We start from the raw sequence: 18046 nt of genomic DNA on the forward strand, positions 1-18046 counted from the left end.
GTGCATGCTGTGGGGGTAGTCTGCCTCCTCTCTGCACCAGAAGCTCCGAAGAAATCTCCCGTGGGTCGACGGAATCTTCCCCCTGCAACCGCAGGCACCAAAAAGCTGCATTACCGGTCCCTTGGGTCTCCTCTCAGCACGACGAGCGAGGTCCCTCGAATCCAGCGACACCGTCCAAGTGACCCCCACAGTCCAGTGACTCTTCAGCCCAAGTTTGGTGGAGGTAAGTCCTTGCCTCACCTCGCTGGGCTGCATTGCTGGGAACCGCGACTTTGCAAGCTACTCCGGCCCCTGTGCACTTCCGGCGGAAATCCTTCGTGCACAGCCAAGCCTGGGTCCACGGCACTCTAACCTGCATTGCACGACTTTCTAAGTTGGTCTCCGGCGACGTGGGACTCCTTTGTGCAACTTCGGCGAGCACTGTTTCACGCATCCTCGTAGTGCCTGTTTCTGGCACTTCTCCGGGTGCTACCTGCTTCAGTGAGGGCTCTTTGTCTTGCTCGACGTCCCCTCTCTCTGCAGGTCCAATTTGCGACCTCCTGGTCCCTCCTGGGCCCCAGCAGCGTCCAAAAACGCCAAACGCACGATTTGCGTGTAGCAAGGCTTGTTGGCGTCCATCCGGCGGGAGAACACTTCTGCACGACTCTCCAAGGCGTGGGGGATCCATCCTCCAAAGGGGAAGTCTCTAGCCCTTGTCGTTCCTGCAGTATTCACAGTTCTTCAGCCTAGTAAGAGCTTCTTTGCACCAACCGCTGGCATTTCTTGGGCATCTGCCCACCTCCGAGCTGCTTGTGACTTTTGGACTTGGTCCCCTTGTTCCACAGGTACCCTCAGTCAGGAATCCATCGTTGTTGCATTGCTGATTTGTGTTTTCCTTGCATTTTCCCTCTAACACGACTATTTTGTCCTTAGGGGAACTTTGGTGCACTTTGCACTCACTTTTCAGGGTCTTGGGGAGGGTTATTTTGCTAACTCTCACTATTTTCTAATAGTCCCAGCGACCCTCTACAAGGTCACATAGGTTTGGGGTCCATTCGTGGTTCGCATTCCACTTCTGGAGTATATGGTTTGTGTTGCCCCTATCCCTATGTTTCCCCATTGCATCCTATTGTAACTATACATTGTTTGCACTGTTTTCTAAGACTATACTGCATATTTTTGCTATTGTGTATATATATCTTGTGTATATTTCCTATCCTCTCACTGAGGGTACACTCTAAGATACTTTGGCATATTGTCATAAAAATAAAGTACCTTTATTTTTAGTATAACTGTGTATTGTGTTTTCTTATGATATTGTGCATATGACACTAAGTGGTACTGTAGTAGCTTCACACGTCTCCTAGTTCAGCCTAAGCTGCTCTGCTAAGCTACCATTATCTATCAGCCTAAGCTGCTAGACACCCTATACACTAATAAGGGATAACTGGGCCTGGTGCAAGGTGCAAGTACCCCTTGGTACTCACTACAAGCCAGTCCAGCCTCCTACAGAGAGTAGCAGTCACACACTCTCAGAAGCAGTCTCACACCCCTCTGAGAGTAACAGTCACACACTATCAGAAACACCCTCACACTCCCCTGGGAGTAGCAGTCACACACTATCAGAAGCACTCCCTGACCCCTCTGGGAGTAGCAGTAACACACTATCAGAAACACTTTCACACCCCCCTGGGTAGAGCAGTAACACACTATCAGAAACACTCTTGCACCCCCCTGGAAGTAGCAGCCACACACTATCAGAAGCACTCTCACACCCCTCTGTGAGTAGCAGCCACACATTATCAGAAGCACTCTCACCCCACCTGGGAGCAGCAGTAACACACTATCAGAAGCACTCTCACACCCCTCTGGGAGTAGCAGCCACACACTATCAGAAGCACTCCCACACCCCTCTGGGAGTAGCAGTAACACACTATCAGAAACACTCTCACACCACTCAGGGAGTAGCAGTAACGCACTATCAGAAGCACTCTCACACCCCTCTGGAAGAGGCATTCAACACACTACCAGAAGCACTTACACACCTCTCTGAGAGTAGCAGTCACACACTCTCAGAAACACTCTCACCCCCCCCCCCCGGAGTAACAGTCACACATTATCAGAAGCACTCCCACACCCCTCTGGGATTAGCAGTAACACACTATCAGAAACACTCTCACCCCCCCCTGGGAGCAGCAGTAACACACTATCAGAAACCCTCACACACCCCTGGGAGTAGCAGTCACACACTATCAGAAGCACTCCCACACCCCTCTGGGAGTAGCAGCCACACACTATCAGAAACACTCTCAGCCCCCTCTGGGAGTTGCAGTCACACACTATCAGAAGCAGTCTCACACCCCTTTGGGGGTAGCAGTCACACACTGCTAGGAAAACTCTTACTCCCTTCAGTTACCAGCAGTCTCTCTATCAAAAACTCTCCAACCTGAATCACAGTGGCAGTCACAAACTGTGAGGAGCACTCTCACACCCCCCACAGTGTATGTCTCATGCCAGGCCTTAAACCGCATGGCGAGAATGAGTGCAAGCAGGGCTGTCAGATCGCCCTATACTCAGGCAGTCGGGGTAGCCTTAGTCAAGGCCAGTACATAGGTCTGCCTTGTATTTGTCAACTTACAGATCATTGACAATGGTTGTTAGTTTTGGTTGTATTATTCATTTTGTTTCTCTTTAAGTGTTTTAAAGATAGTACTTTGCAGTGGGACACTACTTTGCACCTTGTAAAGTTGTCCATAACTTTGATATATTTCCTTAAAGGGTTAATATTCTGTTTAAATAAAAACAAGCTTACAAGTATAATACAGGTATATTTTCAGTGCTGCATGGTAGTGCACATTAGATTAACGTGTGTAAGGCATATACACACTTATTTGCAAGTGTGTGCTAGTAGAAACACACATAACATGCATAAAATGTGAATTGTAAGTGCAGACCTCAGTTCCTCTTTCTTGCAGAGCTTCAAACGTTTTGCAGAATTCCTCCTTCAGGATCTCTTTCAGTTTTGATGGTAACTTCTCACCTGGCCCCAATGTGCCCTGAAACACAGGATAATGTGGTTGGATGGGTCTGAGACAAGTATTGGCCCACTCTTGGCCACTTATGAAAAGACTGAAGATGACAGGACAAAACTCAGCTCGATAGACAAAGTATGAAAATGCCCCAGGGGGCAGAGTATGGACCTAGAGACAGGCACATTGCAACAAGAAACATGTGAATGGCTGTCAATTGTCTGCAGTAGCAATACTGAATTCCACACATGCCCCATACGTGGCCAATATAGAACACCACTTTTCTATATCTACTGCAAAGTGCCACCTCACTTTTACTACTCTCTTATAGCCCGGCTAACTCACCCCTCACATTCACACCCACAGCACAACCTTCTTTATGATTCTATCATCTTGTAGTCTGTGGCCCTACAGGAGCACCAGTAAGGCCAAAGGCAAGCATCCCCATCTTGCTTGGGTGAAGAGGGTAACTATGAGTAAGAGAGAAGGAAGGAATAGTTACTTACCTGTAATCCTAGTTCCAGTTGCGGCTCGCAAAATGGGCGGGGCGGTGCGCAGTGGGTTTGTGGGGGATTACATATTACATTATATTTAAAAAAAAATTACAAACCACTTACCTTCGCCGCCGCCGCAGTACGCTGCTCCTCGGCTTCTTCTCCGGGCCAGGGAGGCACAGGCTCCCAGCCTGCCCTGCGGCCAACCCTGACGCTGCTCAAAGCAGCATCAGGATTGGCTGAGAGGGCCCTGCCAGGGTGCTCCCAGGCAGACTGGGTCCTGTGCAAGCTCTCTCCAGCCCAGCAAATGTGTTGCAGGGCTGGAGAGAGCCTACCGTGCATGTGTATTTGGCCGGCCAAACACACATGCGCTCTGAGGGGAGTGCTCTGTGCACTCCACTCAAGTACTCGTCACCCCAATGCCCCACCCCTTTTCAAGAAAACAATACCAAACACCGTTTATTGTCATTTTCTTGAAAAGATTTTGCAGCTGCCGCTGCTGGCAGTGGGACAACACTCCTCCACCCTAATGGAGTAGCCACCCCTGCCTAGTTCTCCTCTAGAGTAATCTCAAGTATTGGCATAAGCAATTAATTGTCTTGCAAACGCAAAAGTACAGGGAATGTTTTTTGGAAAGCCTATGAAAGGGTATGTTGGTAAAGGATATGCTATTTACTTAATAACATAATTAAAAAAACACATGAAAATAGAAATAATCTAATGACCTGAAACCTCTTTCACAAACCTTCTGAGAGAAAAGGGGGACAATGTAGCCGAATATGCAGAATCCGGAACGGCTGGAACAACTGTGCAGCTCCATTTAAAAGCAGATCATCACCAGTATCCCATCACGTTCTACAGGTGGGACTTGAGCCACTTCTTTTTTCATGAGGGCCAAGATTCATAGTAAAACTGAGAATAATTCATTTTGTATTTTCTCTGGGAGGAGTGTGGGTTGCTTATGACTATAATAAACTTTGAAACCCTTTTCACATCCAGCAAATGCACAGCCCTCTCCACAGGAGAAGAAGGGTTCTGGAACAAAGTTAAAAGGGGAATATTCTAATGAACATAGAAATTAGATACCACTTTAGGGAGGAACCTTGGATAAGTCCTCATCGCTACTTTGTACTTATGGAACATTGTATATGGTTCCTTACAACAGTGGACTTGGATGACACTAGCCCTATGGACAAAGGTCATAGCCACAAGAAAAACTGTATTTCAGGGGAGATTCTGAGGGATAGACTTGTGAATGGGTTCAAATGGGGTACATAAAACTATATTAATTTTCCATTAAGGACAAGGTCTCTGTAAGAGAGGATAAACCTTAAGTTCTTCTAAAAAATCTTTTCAATGGGATTTTGGAGAAAGGGGTTTGTGAAGGGTATTTCTGTAAGAGGTTATGACTGATAAATGGTCCTTTATTAAGGAAAACTGTAGCCCAGTTATTTCTAGGTTAAAAAGGGATGGGAGTACTGCTTCCTTCTGACATGTTGAATGGTGAAGTTTCTTTCACTGGCACCATATGCAGAACCTCTTCTACTTAAAGCAATCAGATGTTCTTGTGGAAGGGTGCCTGCCTTCTCTCAAGGTGTTAATGTTGTCTGGTAGGTTTTAGTGGTCATACTCTAAGAGTTAAAGAGTGTAGGAGGCTGGACTGGCTTGTAGTGAGTACCAAGGGGTACTTACACCTTGCACCAGGCCCAGTTATCCCTTATTAGTGTATAGGGTGTCTAGCAGCTTAGGCTGATAGATAATGTTAGCTTAGCAGAGCAGCTTAGGCTGAACTAGGAGACATGTGAAGCTCCTACAGTACCACTAATGTCATATGCACAGTATCATAAGAAAACACAATACACAGATATACTAAAAATAAAGGTACTTTATTTTTATGACAATATGCCAAAAGTATCTCAGTGAGTACCCTCAGTATGAGGATAGCAAATATACACAAGATATATGTACACAATACCAAAAATATGCAGTATAGTCTTAGAAAACAGTGCAAACAATGTATAGTGTACAATAGGATGCAATGGGAGCACATAGGGATAGGGGCAACACAAACCATATACTCCAAAAGTGGAATGCGAACCACGAATGGACCCCAAACCTATGTGACCTTGTAGAGGGTCACTGGGACTATTAGAAAATAGTAAGGGTTAGAAAAATACCCCACCCCAAGACCCTGAAAAGTGAGTGCAAAGTGCACTAAAGTTCCCCAAAGGACATAGAAGTCGTGATAGGGGAATTCTGCAGGAAAGACACAAACCAGCAATGCAACAACGATGGATTGCCAGTCGAGGGTACCTGTGGAACAAGGGGACCAAGTCCAAAAGTCACAAGCAAGTCGGAGATGCCCAGGAAATGCCAGCTGTGGGTGCAAAGAAGCTTCTACTGGACAGAAGAAGCTGAGGATTCTGCAGGAACGACAAGGGCTAGAGACTTTCCCTTTGGAGGATGGATCCCCCACGCAGTGGAGAGTTGTGCAGAAGTGTTTTCCCGCCAAAAGACCGCCAACAAGCCTTGCTAGCTACAAGTCATGCGGTTAGCGTTTTTGGATGCTGCTGTGGCCCAGGATGGACCAGGATGTCGCCAATTGCGTCTGGGGACAGAGGGGGCGTCGAGCAAGACAAGGAGCCCTCTCAAAAGCAAGCAGCACCCACAGAAGTGCCAGAACAGGCACTACAAAGAAGAGTGAAACGGTGCTCACCCGAAGTTGCACAAAGGAGTCCCACGTCGCCGGAGACCAACTTAGAAAGTCGTGCAATGCAGGTTAGAGTGCCGTGGACCCAGGCTTGGCTGTGTACAAAGGATTTCCGCCGGAAGTGCACAGAGGCCGGAGTAGCTGCAAAAGTCGCGGTTCCCAGCAATGCAGTCTGGCGTGGGGAGGCAAGGACTTACCTCCACCAAACTTGGACTGAAGAGTCACTGGACTGTGGGGGTCACTTGGACAGAGTTGCTGGATTCGAGGGACCTCGCTCGTCATGCTGAGAGGAGACCCAAGGGACCGGTGATGCAGTTCTTTGGTGCATGCGGTTGCAGGGGGACGATTCCGTCGACCCACGGGAGATTTCTTCGCAGCTTCTGATGCAGAGAGGAGGCAGACTACCCCCACAGGATGCACCACCAGGAAAACAGTCGAGAAGGCGGCAGGATCAGCGTTACAAGGTCGCAGTAGTCGTCTTTGCTACTTTGTTGCAGTTTTGCAGGCTTCCACCGCGGTCAGCAGTCGATTCCTTGGCAGAAGGTGAAGAGAGAGATGCAGAGGAACTCTGATGAGCTCTTGCATTCGTTATCTAAGGAATTCCCCAAAGCAGAGACCCTAAATAGCCAGAAAAGAGGGTTTGGCTACTTAGGAGAGAGGATAGGCTAGCAACACCTAAAGGAGCCTATCAGAAGGAGTCTCTGACGTCACCTGCTGGCACTGGCCACTCAGAGCAGTCCAATGTGCCAGCAGCACCTCTGTTTCCAAGATGGCAGAGGTCTGGAGCACACTGGAGGAGCTCTGAGCACCTCCCAGGGGAGGTGCAGGTCAGGGGAGTGGTCACTCCCCTTTCCTTTGTCCAGTTTCAAGCCACAGCAGGGCGGAGGGGTCCCTGAACCAGTGCAGACTGGCTTATGCAGAAATGGGCAGCATCTGTGCCCATGAAAGCATTTCCAGAGGCTGGGGGAGGCTACTCCTCCCCTGCCTTCACACCATTTTCCAAAGGGAGAGGGTGTAACACCCTCTCTCTGAGGAAGTCCTTTGTTCTGCCATCCTGGACCAAGCCTGGCTGGACCCCAGGAGGGCAGAAACCTGTCTGAGGGGTTGGCAGCAGCAGCAGCTGCAGTGAAACCCCTGAAAAGGCAGTTTTGGCAGTACCAGGGTCTGTGCTACAGACCACTGGGACCATGGGATTGTGCCAACTATGCCAGGATGGCATAGAGGGGGCAATTCCATGATCATAGACATGTTACATGGCCATATTCGGAGTTACCATTGTGAAGCTACACATAGGTAGTGACCTATGTGTAGTGCACGCGTGTAATGGTGTCCCCGCACTCACAAAGTCAGGGAAATTGGCCCTGAACAATGTGGGGGCACCTTGGCTAGTGCCAGGGTGCCCTCACACTAAGTAACTTTGCACCTAACCTTTACCAGGCAAAGGTTAGACATATAGGTGACTTATAAGTTACTTAAGTGCAGTGAAAATGGCTGTGAAATAATGTGTGCATTATTTCACTCAGGCTGCAGTGGCAGGCCTGTGTAGTATTTGTCAGAGCGCCCTATGGGTGGCAAAAGAAATGCTGCAGCCCATAGGGATCTCCTGGAACCCCAATACCCTGGGTACCTCAGTACCATATACTAGGGAATTATAAGGGTGTTCCAGCCAATGTAAATTGGTAAAATTGGTCACTAGCCTGTCAGTGACAATTTGAAAGAAACGAGAGAGCATAACCACTGAGGTTCTGGTTAGCAGAGCCTCAGTGAGACAGTTAGGCACCACACAGGGAACACATACATATAGGCCACAAACTTATGAGCACTGGGGTCCTGACTAGCAGGGTCCCAGTGACACATAACAAACATACTGAAAACATATGGTTTTCACTATGAACACTGGGTCCTGACTAGCAGGGTCCCAGTGACACATAACAAACATACTGAAAACATATGGTTTTCACTATGAGCACTGGGCCCTGGCTAGCAGGATCCCAGTGAGACAGTGAAAACACCCTGACATACACTCACAAACAGGCCAAAAGTGGGGGTAACCATGCTAGAAAGAGGCTACTTTCTCACACCTCTTTCCACCTACTTTGGTCCTCTTAAAGGCTGTGCAGACTTATTTCCTCCCTGTCCTTTTCTCTTGGTTATGTCCTGATGAGATTTACAGGAACCAGGAAAATTAGATTCAGGAAGGCACACAATCCTGACTTAATTTACTTTGAAAGAGTTTTGTGAAGGATGCTATGTTCTTGTCCTCTAGATCGCTGGCAAGATTTAGATGTTTTAATCAAGTTTTAAAGTAAATAAATGGGTATCAAAACCTGTTCAAGGTACCACTCAGCAAGCATAAATGAATGTTGGACCCTGCTCGGGGTGATTCGAGCAAGCCTCTGCCATGAGGGCTGAGGTTATTTGCTTCTGATGTCCTGTGGTTCTTCCTACTATGGCTCTGCATACTGGGGAACACAACTCTTTCAACACTAGATTGTCAGTGCTGGCAATCATGAACAGTCACAGGCTTCTCACGAGATAGTGTAGTGGTGCATCAAGCTCAGCACTCAGCAATCACCTAACAGAGCAATGAAAGATTGTCCAACCCAGTGTTTGTCTTTTTATAAAATAAAGTACTTTAACACACTGCAGATTAAGTGATACACACTCCAAAATGCAGTTGTGAATAATCACTAGTGAGGGACCTCTACACCTAGGGTTTAACTTCCCCGTACCCCCCCAAATTACTTTATCTTTAAGATATGTATGTGTTAAGTTTCAGGCACAGGAGTAGTCTACACCTCCCTAGCAGGGTTTGTGTGCTCCATTTTACCATCTCGATCTCTGTGTTAACTTTCTCACCAATGTGAGCCTTCTTTGCCAGTGGATGCCACATCATTGTATCAGTTCTCTGCTCCTTCTTCCAGGGAGTATAAGAGCCAGCTTCAGTTGCATGGCACTCCATTCCCCTGCCCAGAAATAGCAGGTGTGGGGAGGGGAGCAACTTGGAGGCTGTCTACCGGTGTTGCTAGAGGTCTTTGGGAAGGTCACAGGCCCTCCTTCAGCCGCAAAGTGAGTTGGCAGGTGTGAAAGGTGACCGCAGGCTCTTCTCACACAGCGGAAGTAAAAGTTCTGGCACTGCACACTCTATGATGGGTAAGTAGTGTGGCCATGCAAATTTGGTAGATCAATGCAATGATGCACTCATCTCTGGTCATACTTCTGACTTGCAGCAGGTGGTCCAATTTGAAGCACAACAATGAGGTTGTGGCAGCACAGTCCATTTGGGCACGCTTAAAGTCAGTACCACAGGCTAGCCACATTCAGCTGCATTTAGGGTTACAGTGGTGCAGTCCATTAGGTCACGCTTCACAAAAGTGCCACTGGTTTGCTACTTTGGTGAGACAGATAGCGCTCTCGTCCAGTACAATGCTGTTCACTCTCTTGTGAGTCTCTTGCAGGCAGACCCTCAGGTCCATGGACTACTGCTTTTAATCTCTATGGTAGATAGTTCCTTTTGAAGGGCTGACTCCCTCCTTCCCTCTTCTTCTAAGGAAGGTCAGCTTCTAGTTGCTTTGAGACAGGGAGACAAGTTCTTCCTTCCAGAATTGGATGTCAGTTAATATTCCCTCACCCCTAGGAAGCTGGGTAACACAGTTAGAAGGTCTGGTTACTCTGCGGAGAACCTTCTTCCTTCGTCAAAGAGAACTTTTGAATAGGAACAAGTTGGTCAATGGCTTCCCCTTTAATATAGATACTGCAGACAGGAAGTGTGTATTCTCTGCTTCCAGAACAGGTTTGGGCCAGTTCTTGTTTCATGTGTCCTTTCCAGGTTGTCTTCCAGGCTCAGCCTTTGCATAGGACAGTGATGCCCCTCACAGCAGGGTTATCTGCAGGTTTGAGCCCCCATAACGGAAGCACAAAGAGGTGTGGACATTCAGCACCTGAGTTTGAACAACAGCCTTGAGCAGGACGCTAGGCAGAAGGCTGATCTCAACTAAAGAACCCTTCTCACTCTGAACAGAGACTGCAGCTCCTCCTCACACTCCCATCTACAAATTGGCAGCAACACTAATCAGCAGCCCCTTGCAGTATAACAACCTACTCACATTTTTTAGAGCAGCTCTGTCTCCTTTTCTCCTACTTCAGTGTCCAGGTCCCCTCCCTCAAGCATCAGGAATGTCACCCATACACTTTTACTGTCTGGGAAGGAAACCTCTTCTTCACCACTCTGGTTCACTCATACACGCTACGTAGGCACCATGCAGGCATACGTACAAACATGCTGTAGTTTGTTCGCGTTTGGACCTGGGTTAATGTGTAGCCGCAGTTCTTTAGCAGGAGAATTGTGTGACACAGTCACACAGATACAAGGGTCTGATCACACCCGCAAGCTTATTATGTGAAATGCTGCTAGGAAGTAATTCATGTAACAAGGGCCCTCTGATTGCTGCAAGTTTGTTATGATAAATGCAAACAATTTAAAAAGCAAAAAGGTTTCCAATGGTGTATTCCATCCTCTTGGGAACTGCAGAATCTTCTAAATATCAGATGGTTCGCACAAGCTCAGCCAATCAATGGAACTACTAGACACCCCAAGCCTCTGAAATGTTATACTAATTGTATCAAATGGAGATTGAATGGAAAAAAACAGCGCCATGTCTGTCCCTGACACGTGCCATCATCGTGGAGAATGTTACAGCAATGAAATGGAAACTCGTTGAAATAAACATACTTAGAAGTGAAGATAAACTTCTCTAGCACCTAATCTAATGATGTCCAAAGACTTAACAGAAGCGGCTTGTTGTATACACCACTACTTTACATCAGATACGGTAGCCAGGTGTAGCTAGAATTAGTTCCCTCCAGTACCAATGTTGTTCTCCATCTCCTTGGTGAGTCTTACCCCTGGCAGACCCCAGCGTTCCGATCCTTCACGTTTCACCACCAGCACCTCAAGCACCTTCTTTGAGTCCTTTCTGCTGATGGAACCATTGTTGTTTCTCTTCCAGCTGTAATAAGAAGGGAAATTGTAAGCATCTCTGAGAAAAAGCGGGAGAGCAGGGGTCAACGTCTGGAGGCGCTGACATCATAGCAATCACTTGTCAGTATTGTCACATCCCAACAACGGACCAGCTCCACTTTCACAATGGATTTAGTCTCCTGCTTAAAGTAAAAGCCTTAAACCCAGAACATCCAGTGGCAATAACACCTTATCTCAAAATGGAAGCAAACATTTGATAAATCTGGCACAGATGATTAAAGTATCTGAATAACTGATAAAGGGATTTATTAAGGGTCAAGTGATCAAGGGATGAAGTTATTGATGGAATACGTACGCTGTATTCTTCATAACAGTATTGCACAAGCCATAGCATGCCTTTCATAGTGCTCCATAGCAGAATAATTTACAATTACTTCTGAAACCTCATCGAGGAGGGAGGCTGAGAAGATCTCAGGACTTACCGTGTCAGCACTGGGTGTAGGCAATGGTTGGGTCCATACCACCGTAGACTTCCGACCCCTTTCAGTCCTGTTCGTCCCATTGGATTCCTTGTTAAAAGACAGAGACAAATCACAAACTTACCATGTTCAAGAGTATGTGGAATGTGAGCTCAACATCATTGCATGGTTGTTGACAGTAGTTTATTACAACTCAACTCACATCCCAAGTACAATCCGAGAATCAACCAGACATCATCTGTCGAAATGCACTATAGTACAATTTAAACATTCCAAATTGCAACTTAGCTTTTGCTTCAAATGTTACTTTTATAACACATCCTAACAACCCTCTTACATATAATATTCCATAAATTAGAAATAGCTCTATTTTCAGAACTGAAAGAAATAACATGTTTATGACTCCTCTTAAATCTGGCATTCCATTCTCTCAAAAACCATTGTGTTCCAAAGTAAATGGCTATATAAATGATTCGTACCACATCTGTTCTGTTACCCCAAAACAACTCCCTTATAAGAATCCAAAATTCTACTCTTGCATCATTTCCCACTCATCACCGACAGCATCAATCTGTAAGAGCTATTCAAAGCATCCACAATTAACGGACACTAATAACAGGGGCACTTGGGCTTCACAACCTGTACGAGATCTGAGCACTGACTCACAAAGCCTTGTTACCTAATCACACAGTAACTTCAGTTCCTTCCCTGCAGTTAGTTCTAAGGCAGGGACCAACTGAGCAGAGCAAAGACCCTCGCTTTCAGGAAGTATAAAAATGTCAGGAGAAGCAGACAGGAACCTGCACTTAAAACAGCAGTTGGATATAGGGAACTCGAATGAGCATGCAAAGAACCCAGAGAAAGAAACCATGGCAAGTCAGAGAAATTGACAACTATTTGGTACCCAAGTTGATGGATATGGTGCTGATCTTGCAGTTGTAAGACTGGTATGTGAAGGGAACAAGTGTGGGTATCGAAGACGAATGATTCCCTTTCTAAACATCCAGTGGTACTGAGTGAGCAAAAGGCCAGTTAGTGACAACAGTGGCACTCTTGTCTTAGTGCTTACAGGATATAGCAGCAGAAGCCGGAGATTAGACAGGAACAGAGAAGATGAAGCCAAAGACTGTTGACCTGTAGACCTCAACAAACAAGAAACAAATAAAACAATTAATCAAGGGAAGATCCTTGAAATACTTTGAAGTCTTGTTGTGTTAGAGACACATCAGCCTGATCCTTATGCCTCTTTTACTCACATTCAGCTCTGATGAGGACATGGAGCCTCTGCGGGCTTCAGTAAGGTTATGATATTGTTCTGGCCTGAACACTAATACGTAAACAGCACAGCATTGATTTATGTCTGAGGATGATAAACTTGTCTAGGAAAAGGAAAGAAGGGTGCTGGTAAATGCAGGCAGGTCTGTTCGAAGGATCAGGTTAGGGTGCCTTGTAGTGTGCACCTAAAGGTTCAGAACAAATGCTTGTATCAGTGTCAATGCAGAGGATGTGAGAAGAAATCTTTCTTTGACAATCACAGTGGTCATCATTGCCAACAGTACCTAATTCTGGTTTCTTCTCAGTGACATCCCAGTTCTGCAACCATTGGTGCAGTAGGTTTGGTAATGGGGCTCAGTGATAGTGAGCCCACACATATGTGAATGCAGCCCTATATTATTTTGCCAACAGGCATCTCCATGGTTCAATGAATTTGCCCTTTGTCGATGTCATGTTTTGCTCCCACAAGACAGTAGGCTTCAGGGGCTATTTAGTGGTAGGCACAGATGTATCGTTCTTTTGGGTTGTGAGATATGCAAGCTTGTGTTCAGACCTACAACTGTACTTGCTCCTATCATGGGCATTTTAGTATGTATTTAATGATGTGACAGTGGACCCTAGTTTTGTGAAACTATACAGGTATGTCAGGTGGCATGCTGGAGATAATGTGATATGTTGGGAATGTTGAGTTGTTCTGCATTCATATATCACCTTATGCAGTTCAGCCCCAATTGAAAGTGTTCAGGGTGCAATCTGAATCACAGTGTTTTCACGGAAACTCCTAACCAATGAGTGTGCCTGTTTTTTAACTCTGAAATATCAATCGTCCAATGGAGATTTAAGGTCCAGGCACAGTACCTTAACCAGCATAGGTTGTTTCATGGAATTGCATTGCATCTATATTTGTAGGGTACATATTCACCTATAAGAGTATCTTGACGCTGTTGACAAATAACAATTGCTCCTTCTTATTAAATGAAAGAGTACTCAGGGGTTTTCAACTAGCCCTGAATCTTTCTGGGAGTTGTAGGCAAAGGCACAGCTGTCATTCACATTTTGGTGGTCATTCCAACCTCGGCGGTAAAAGGCGCTTACCGCCGTGCAGAAGACCGCCATAACACCGCCGCGGTCGCAGTAAACCGCCACGGTCATTCTGACCCATAACAGGCAAACCGCCAAAATACAGACATACACAAAAGTCCGCCACACCAAAGGGCAGCGAGAAACTGGCGATGACCAAACCTCCACCGTCACGCCAACAGAAAAACGCCCATGCCATTACGACCCACGAATCCACGCGGCGGTCTTTCAACCGCGGTATTCCATTGGCGGTACACACCGCCGCGCTCAAAATACACACACACTTACAAAAGACAGCCACATTGGAGAAATCAAAATACACACACCTGATACACATACACACACCACTCCCACACACCCAATACAACATAAAACACACACCCACATCACCCACAAACCCCCACTCCTCGAGATTCGTGAATACACACTGAGAAAAGAGAACCGAGCACCCAGACGCGCAATTCACTGTCACCCTGCAATATTACCACGCACTTCAAACAACACACCAATACACATCACCACACTTAGCACCACACAATCCACCCCACACATCACCCACACCACCCCATGGCACCGCAAAGACACCCCAGGTTTACTGACGATGAACTCAGGTTCATGGTGGAGGAAATTGTACGGGTAGAGCCACAGCTCTTCGGGACACAGGTGCAGCACACCACCATTGCCAGGAAGATGGAGCTATGGAGCAGAATAGTCGACAGGGTCAACGCTGCGGGACAGCACCCAAGAAATAGGGACGACATCAGGAAGCGGTGGAACGACCTACAGGGGAAGGTGCGTTCCATGGTATCCAGGCACAACATTGCGGTGCAGAAGACTGGCGGCGGACCCCCACCTCCTCCCCCAGAATTTACAACATGGGAGGAGCAGGTCTTGGCGATCCTGCATCCTGACGGCCTCGCAGGAGTAGGCGGAGGAATGGACTCTGGTAAGTCTAATCTTCACTACTTCATCCCCCCCACCCCACCAGCATGCCAACTCATACCCCCACCCTCACCCCCACCCTCATCACACCTACTCCTTGCAAATGTTTCACCATCACAACCCACCCATCCCAACACCAAGCCCTGCATGCGACCACAAAGCAGGGACACTCATCACCTAAGCATGCCCACTGCACATACCCCCTCCCCACCCCCAAACCACCATCACAAAAGCCCCCACAAGGGAATGCCAGCACTGGGGTACACGGGCACCCACCCATTGCACGCTATGGCACACACAGAAGCAATAACCATACCTTTATACCCCTGCAGGACCCGAACGCCCCGTCACCGCGCAGGAGGGTCCACAAATGTCCACTCCACCCCCAGAAGAGGCCCACAGTGATGACAGCAGCTTTGTCTCCCTGGATCTAGATGACCAGCCCGGCCCATCGGGGACCTCGGGACAGTCGGTTCCCCTCAGACAGCCACAGCCCACAGCAGACCTTCCCCCCTCTGGGAACACCAGCACAGCACCCACCCAGCGAGCCCATACCTCTGTCCCCAGGACACGTCAATCAGCGGTGTGTCCACCACTACAGGGAACCCAGGTTAACCCACCACCCCAACAACAACAGGGACCTGGGGGCAGTGGAAGTGGGCACACGGTCCAGGGGACAGAGGCCCAGGGAAACAGGGGAACTGGGAGGGCTGCTGTGCGACGGGGGGGGACAGGCCCAGGGAACCCACTCTCCACGAGGCCCTATCCTCCATCATGGGAGCCTACCACCACTCCCAGGAGACGATGGCCACGGTCCTGGCCAGGTTTCAGGAGATCCAGCTTCTGCAGGAGCAACAGTATATGGGGTTCAGGGAGGAACTAAGAAACATCAGTTCCGCCATGGGCACCATCGTAGTGGCTCTGAATCAGGTAGTCACCACATTGCGGGACACTCGGGCACCACAAAGGGCCCCTGTCACTAGCATGGACCAAGAACTGCCTACCACCTCCGCCGGCGCTAGTGGACAGGAGGCCCCGACACAAGACCAACAGGCCACCAGAACCCCACCTCCTGCAGAAGGAGAACCACCCCGCAAGCGGGCCCTGAGATCCAGGAAGAAGACAGAGTGAGATGCCAAGACCCCCGCCATGAAAGGATACCTCCCTGATTGTCATCCCACTGTCCCACATTGACACCCTGTCCAACCTTAAACTGCCCCAGCTCCACTTTCCACAGGCATTTGGACATTGCACCTGTGATACTGATAGTCTGGACTCTGCCATGGACAATCCTCCACCATCACCACTCACCGAATTGCAACCACCCACCAATTTAGAGCACTGTAATAAACACACTTATTGCACAAAACAATCTGGAGTCTGGCTGTGATTTGGAACAAATGTATTAGATATGACCGTGCCAAAATGCTTATTTACATTGTGATGCCAACATACCAATGTCACACAGCTGTAGTCCATGGGGAAACAAAGCAGATGTCACACAGTGGGGCCCACATCTCCGAAATCGGAAGGGAAAGTCGCAACTCAGTTACCATACACTGGGGGAAAAGGACAGACAGTAGAGAGGTAGTAGGGGTTAAGTAAATGTTATATGCCGGGGTGGATTCTTACCTGTGTGTCTTGGAAATACTGCAGTATTACTGTGTTCCTGTTGTCTATGTCGTCCTCTTCGCCTTCCTCCTCTTCACTCTCCACATGCTCCACAGCTGCTACAACACCACCATCTGGACCATCCTCCTGCAGAAAAGGCACCTGGCGTCGCAAAGCCAGGTTGTGAAGCATACAGCAGGCCACGATGATCTTGCACACCTTCTTTGGTGAGTACATTAGGGATCCACCTGTCATATGGAGGCACCTAAACCTGGCCTTTAGGAGGCCGACGGTCCGCTCTATCACCCTCCTAGTATGCCCATGGGCCTCATTGTACCATTCCTCTGCCCTTGTCCTGGGATTCCTCACTGGAGTCAGTAGCCATGACAGGTTGGGGTAACCAGAGTCACCAATTAGCCACACACGGTGCCTCTGGAGTTGATCCATCACGTAAGGGATGCTGCTATTCCGCATGATGTACGCGCCATGCACTGAGCCAGGGAACTTTGCATTAACATGGGAGATGTACTGGTCAGCCAAACAGACCATCTGGACATTCATGGAATGATAACTCTTCCTGTTCCTGTACACCTGTTCACTCCTGCTGGGGGGGACCAAAGCAACATGTGTCCCATCAATGGCACCAATGATGTTGGGAATATGTCCAAGGGCATAGAAATCACCCTTCACTGTAGCCAAATCCCCCACCTCAGGGAAGACGATGTAGCTCCGCATGTGTTTGAGCAGGGCAGACAACACCTTGGAAAACATGGGCTGTGACATCCCTGATGCAATGGCCACAGTTGTTTGAAATGACCCACTTGCTAAGAAATGAAGTACTGACAGAACCTGCACTAGAGGGGGGATCCCTGTGGGTTGGCGGATAGGTGACATCAGGTCTGGCTCCAGCTGGGCACACAGTTCCTGTATAGTGGCTCGGTCAAGCCTGTATGTCAGTATGACATGTCTTTCCTCCATTGTCCACAGGTCCACCAGTGGTCTGTACACGGGAAGATTCCTCCATCTCCTTGCATGTCCCAGCGGACGGTGCCTATGAAGGACAACAGCGAGCACAGCGTCAATCAACCCACAGGTACGTTCCCACAGCTTGCACATAACACGAATCCCTATGCATTGTATGGCTTGTATGAGTGTCGATGCAAGGCCTAGGTATGTGTGTTGCAGTACAAATTCAGCCATGTGGGCCCTTGAAATGGCGGCTGCCTGACCTGTGAAGTGTGACAATGGGATGTGAGGTCAATGCGCTGGCGTGGCACACCGTGGCGGTAGGCGGTCGAAGACCGCGGCGCAAAGCAGCATTGGTTAACATTGAAACCTATGGGTCTCAGGAGCCAATGACGATGTGCGCCGGCTGTCGCGGTACGCACCGCGGCGGTACGCACCGCTGTGGGCGTGACCGCCATTTTCTATCTGCTTAATCACTCGATACCTGATCTTCTACAGGA

General features: G+C 48.1%; 1 protein-coding gene across 4 annotated transcripts in view; it reads right to left on the reverse strand.

Moving 5' to 3' along the window:
* Positions 1-18046, reverse strand: part of LOC138249674 (transient receptor potential cation channel subfamily M member 2-like) — a 519042-nt gene that overhangs the window by 26765 nt on the left and 474231 nt on the right. For all 4 annotated transcript variants that reach the window (XR_011194834.1, XM_069203635.1, XM_069203637.1 and 1 more), the window contains 3 exons: positions 11676-11762; positions 11116-11221; positions 2934-3035 (listed from right to left, as the gene is read on the reverse strand). Coding sequence is in view for 3 of the 4 variants with exons in the window: in XM_069203635.1 (XP_069059736.1) it covers positions 2934-3035; positions 11116-11221; positions 11676-11762 (295 nt within the window). In the remaining variant the exon portion in view is untranslated. The remainder of the gene's footprint in view (positions 1-2933; positions 3036-11115; positions 11222-11675; positions 11763-18046) is intronic.

Source organism: Pleurodeles waltl, chromosome 8 (assembly GCF_031143425.1).
Source record: "Pleurodeles waltl isolate 20211129_DDA chromosome 8, aPleWal1.hap1.20221129, whole genome shotgun sequence".
NCBI lineage: Eukaryota > Metazoa > Chordata > Amphibia > Caudata > Salamandridae > Pleurodeles > Pleurodeles waltl.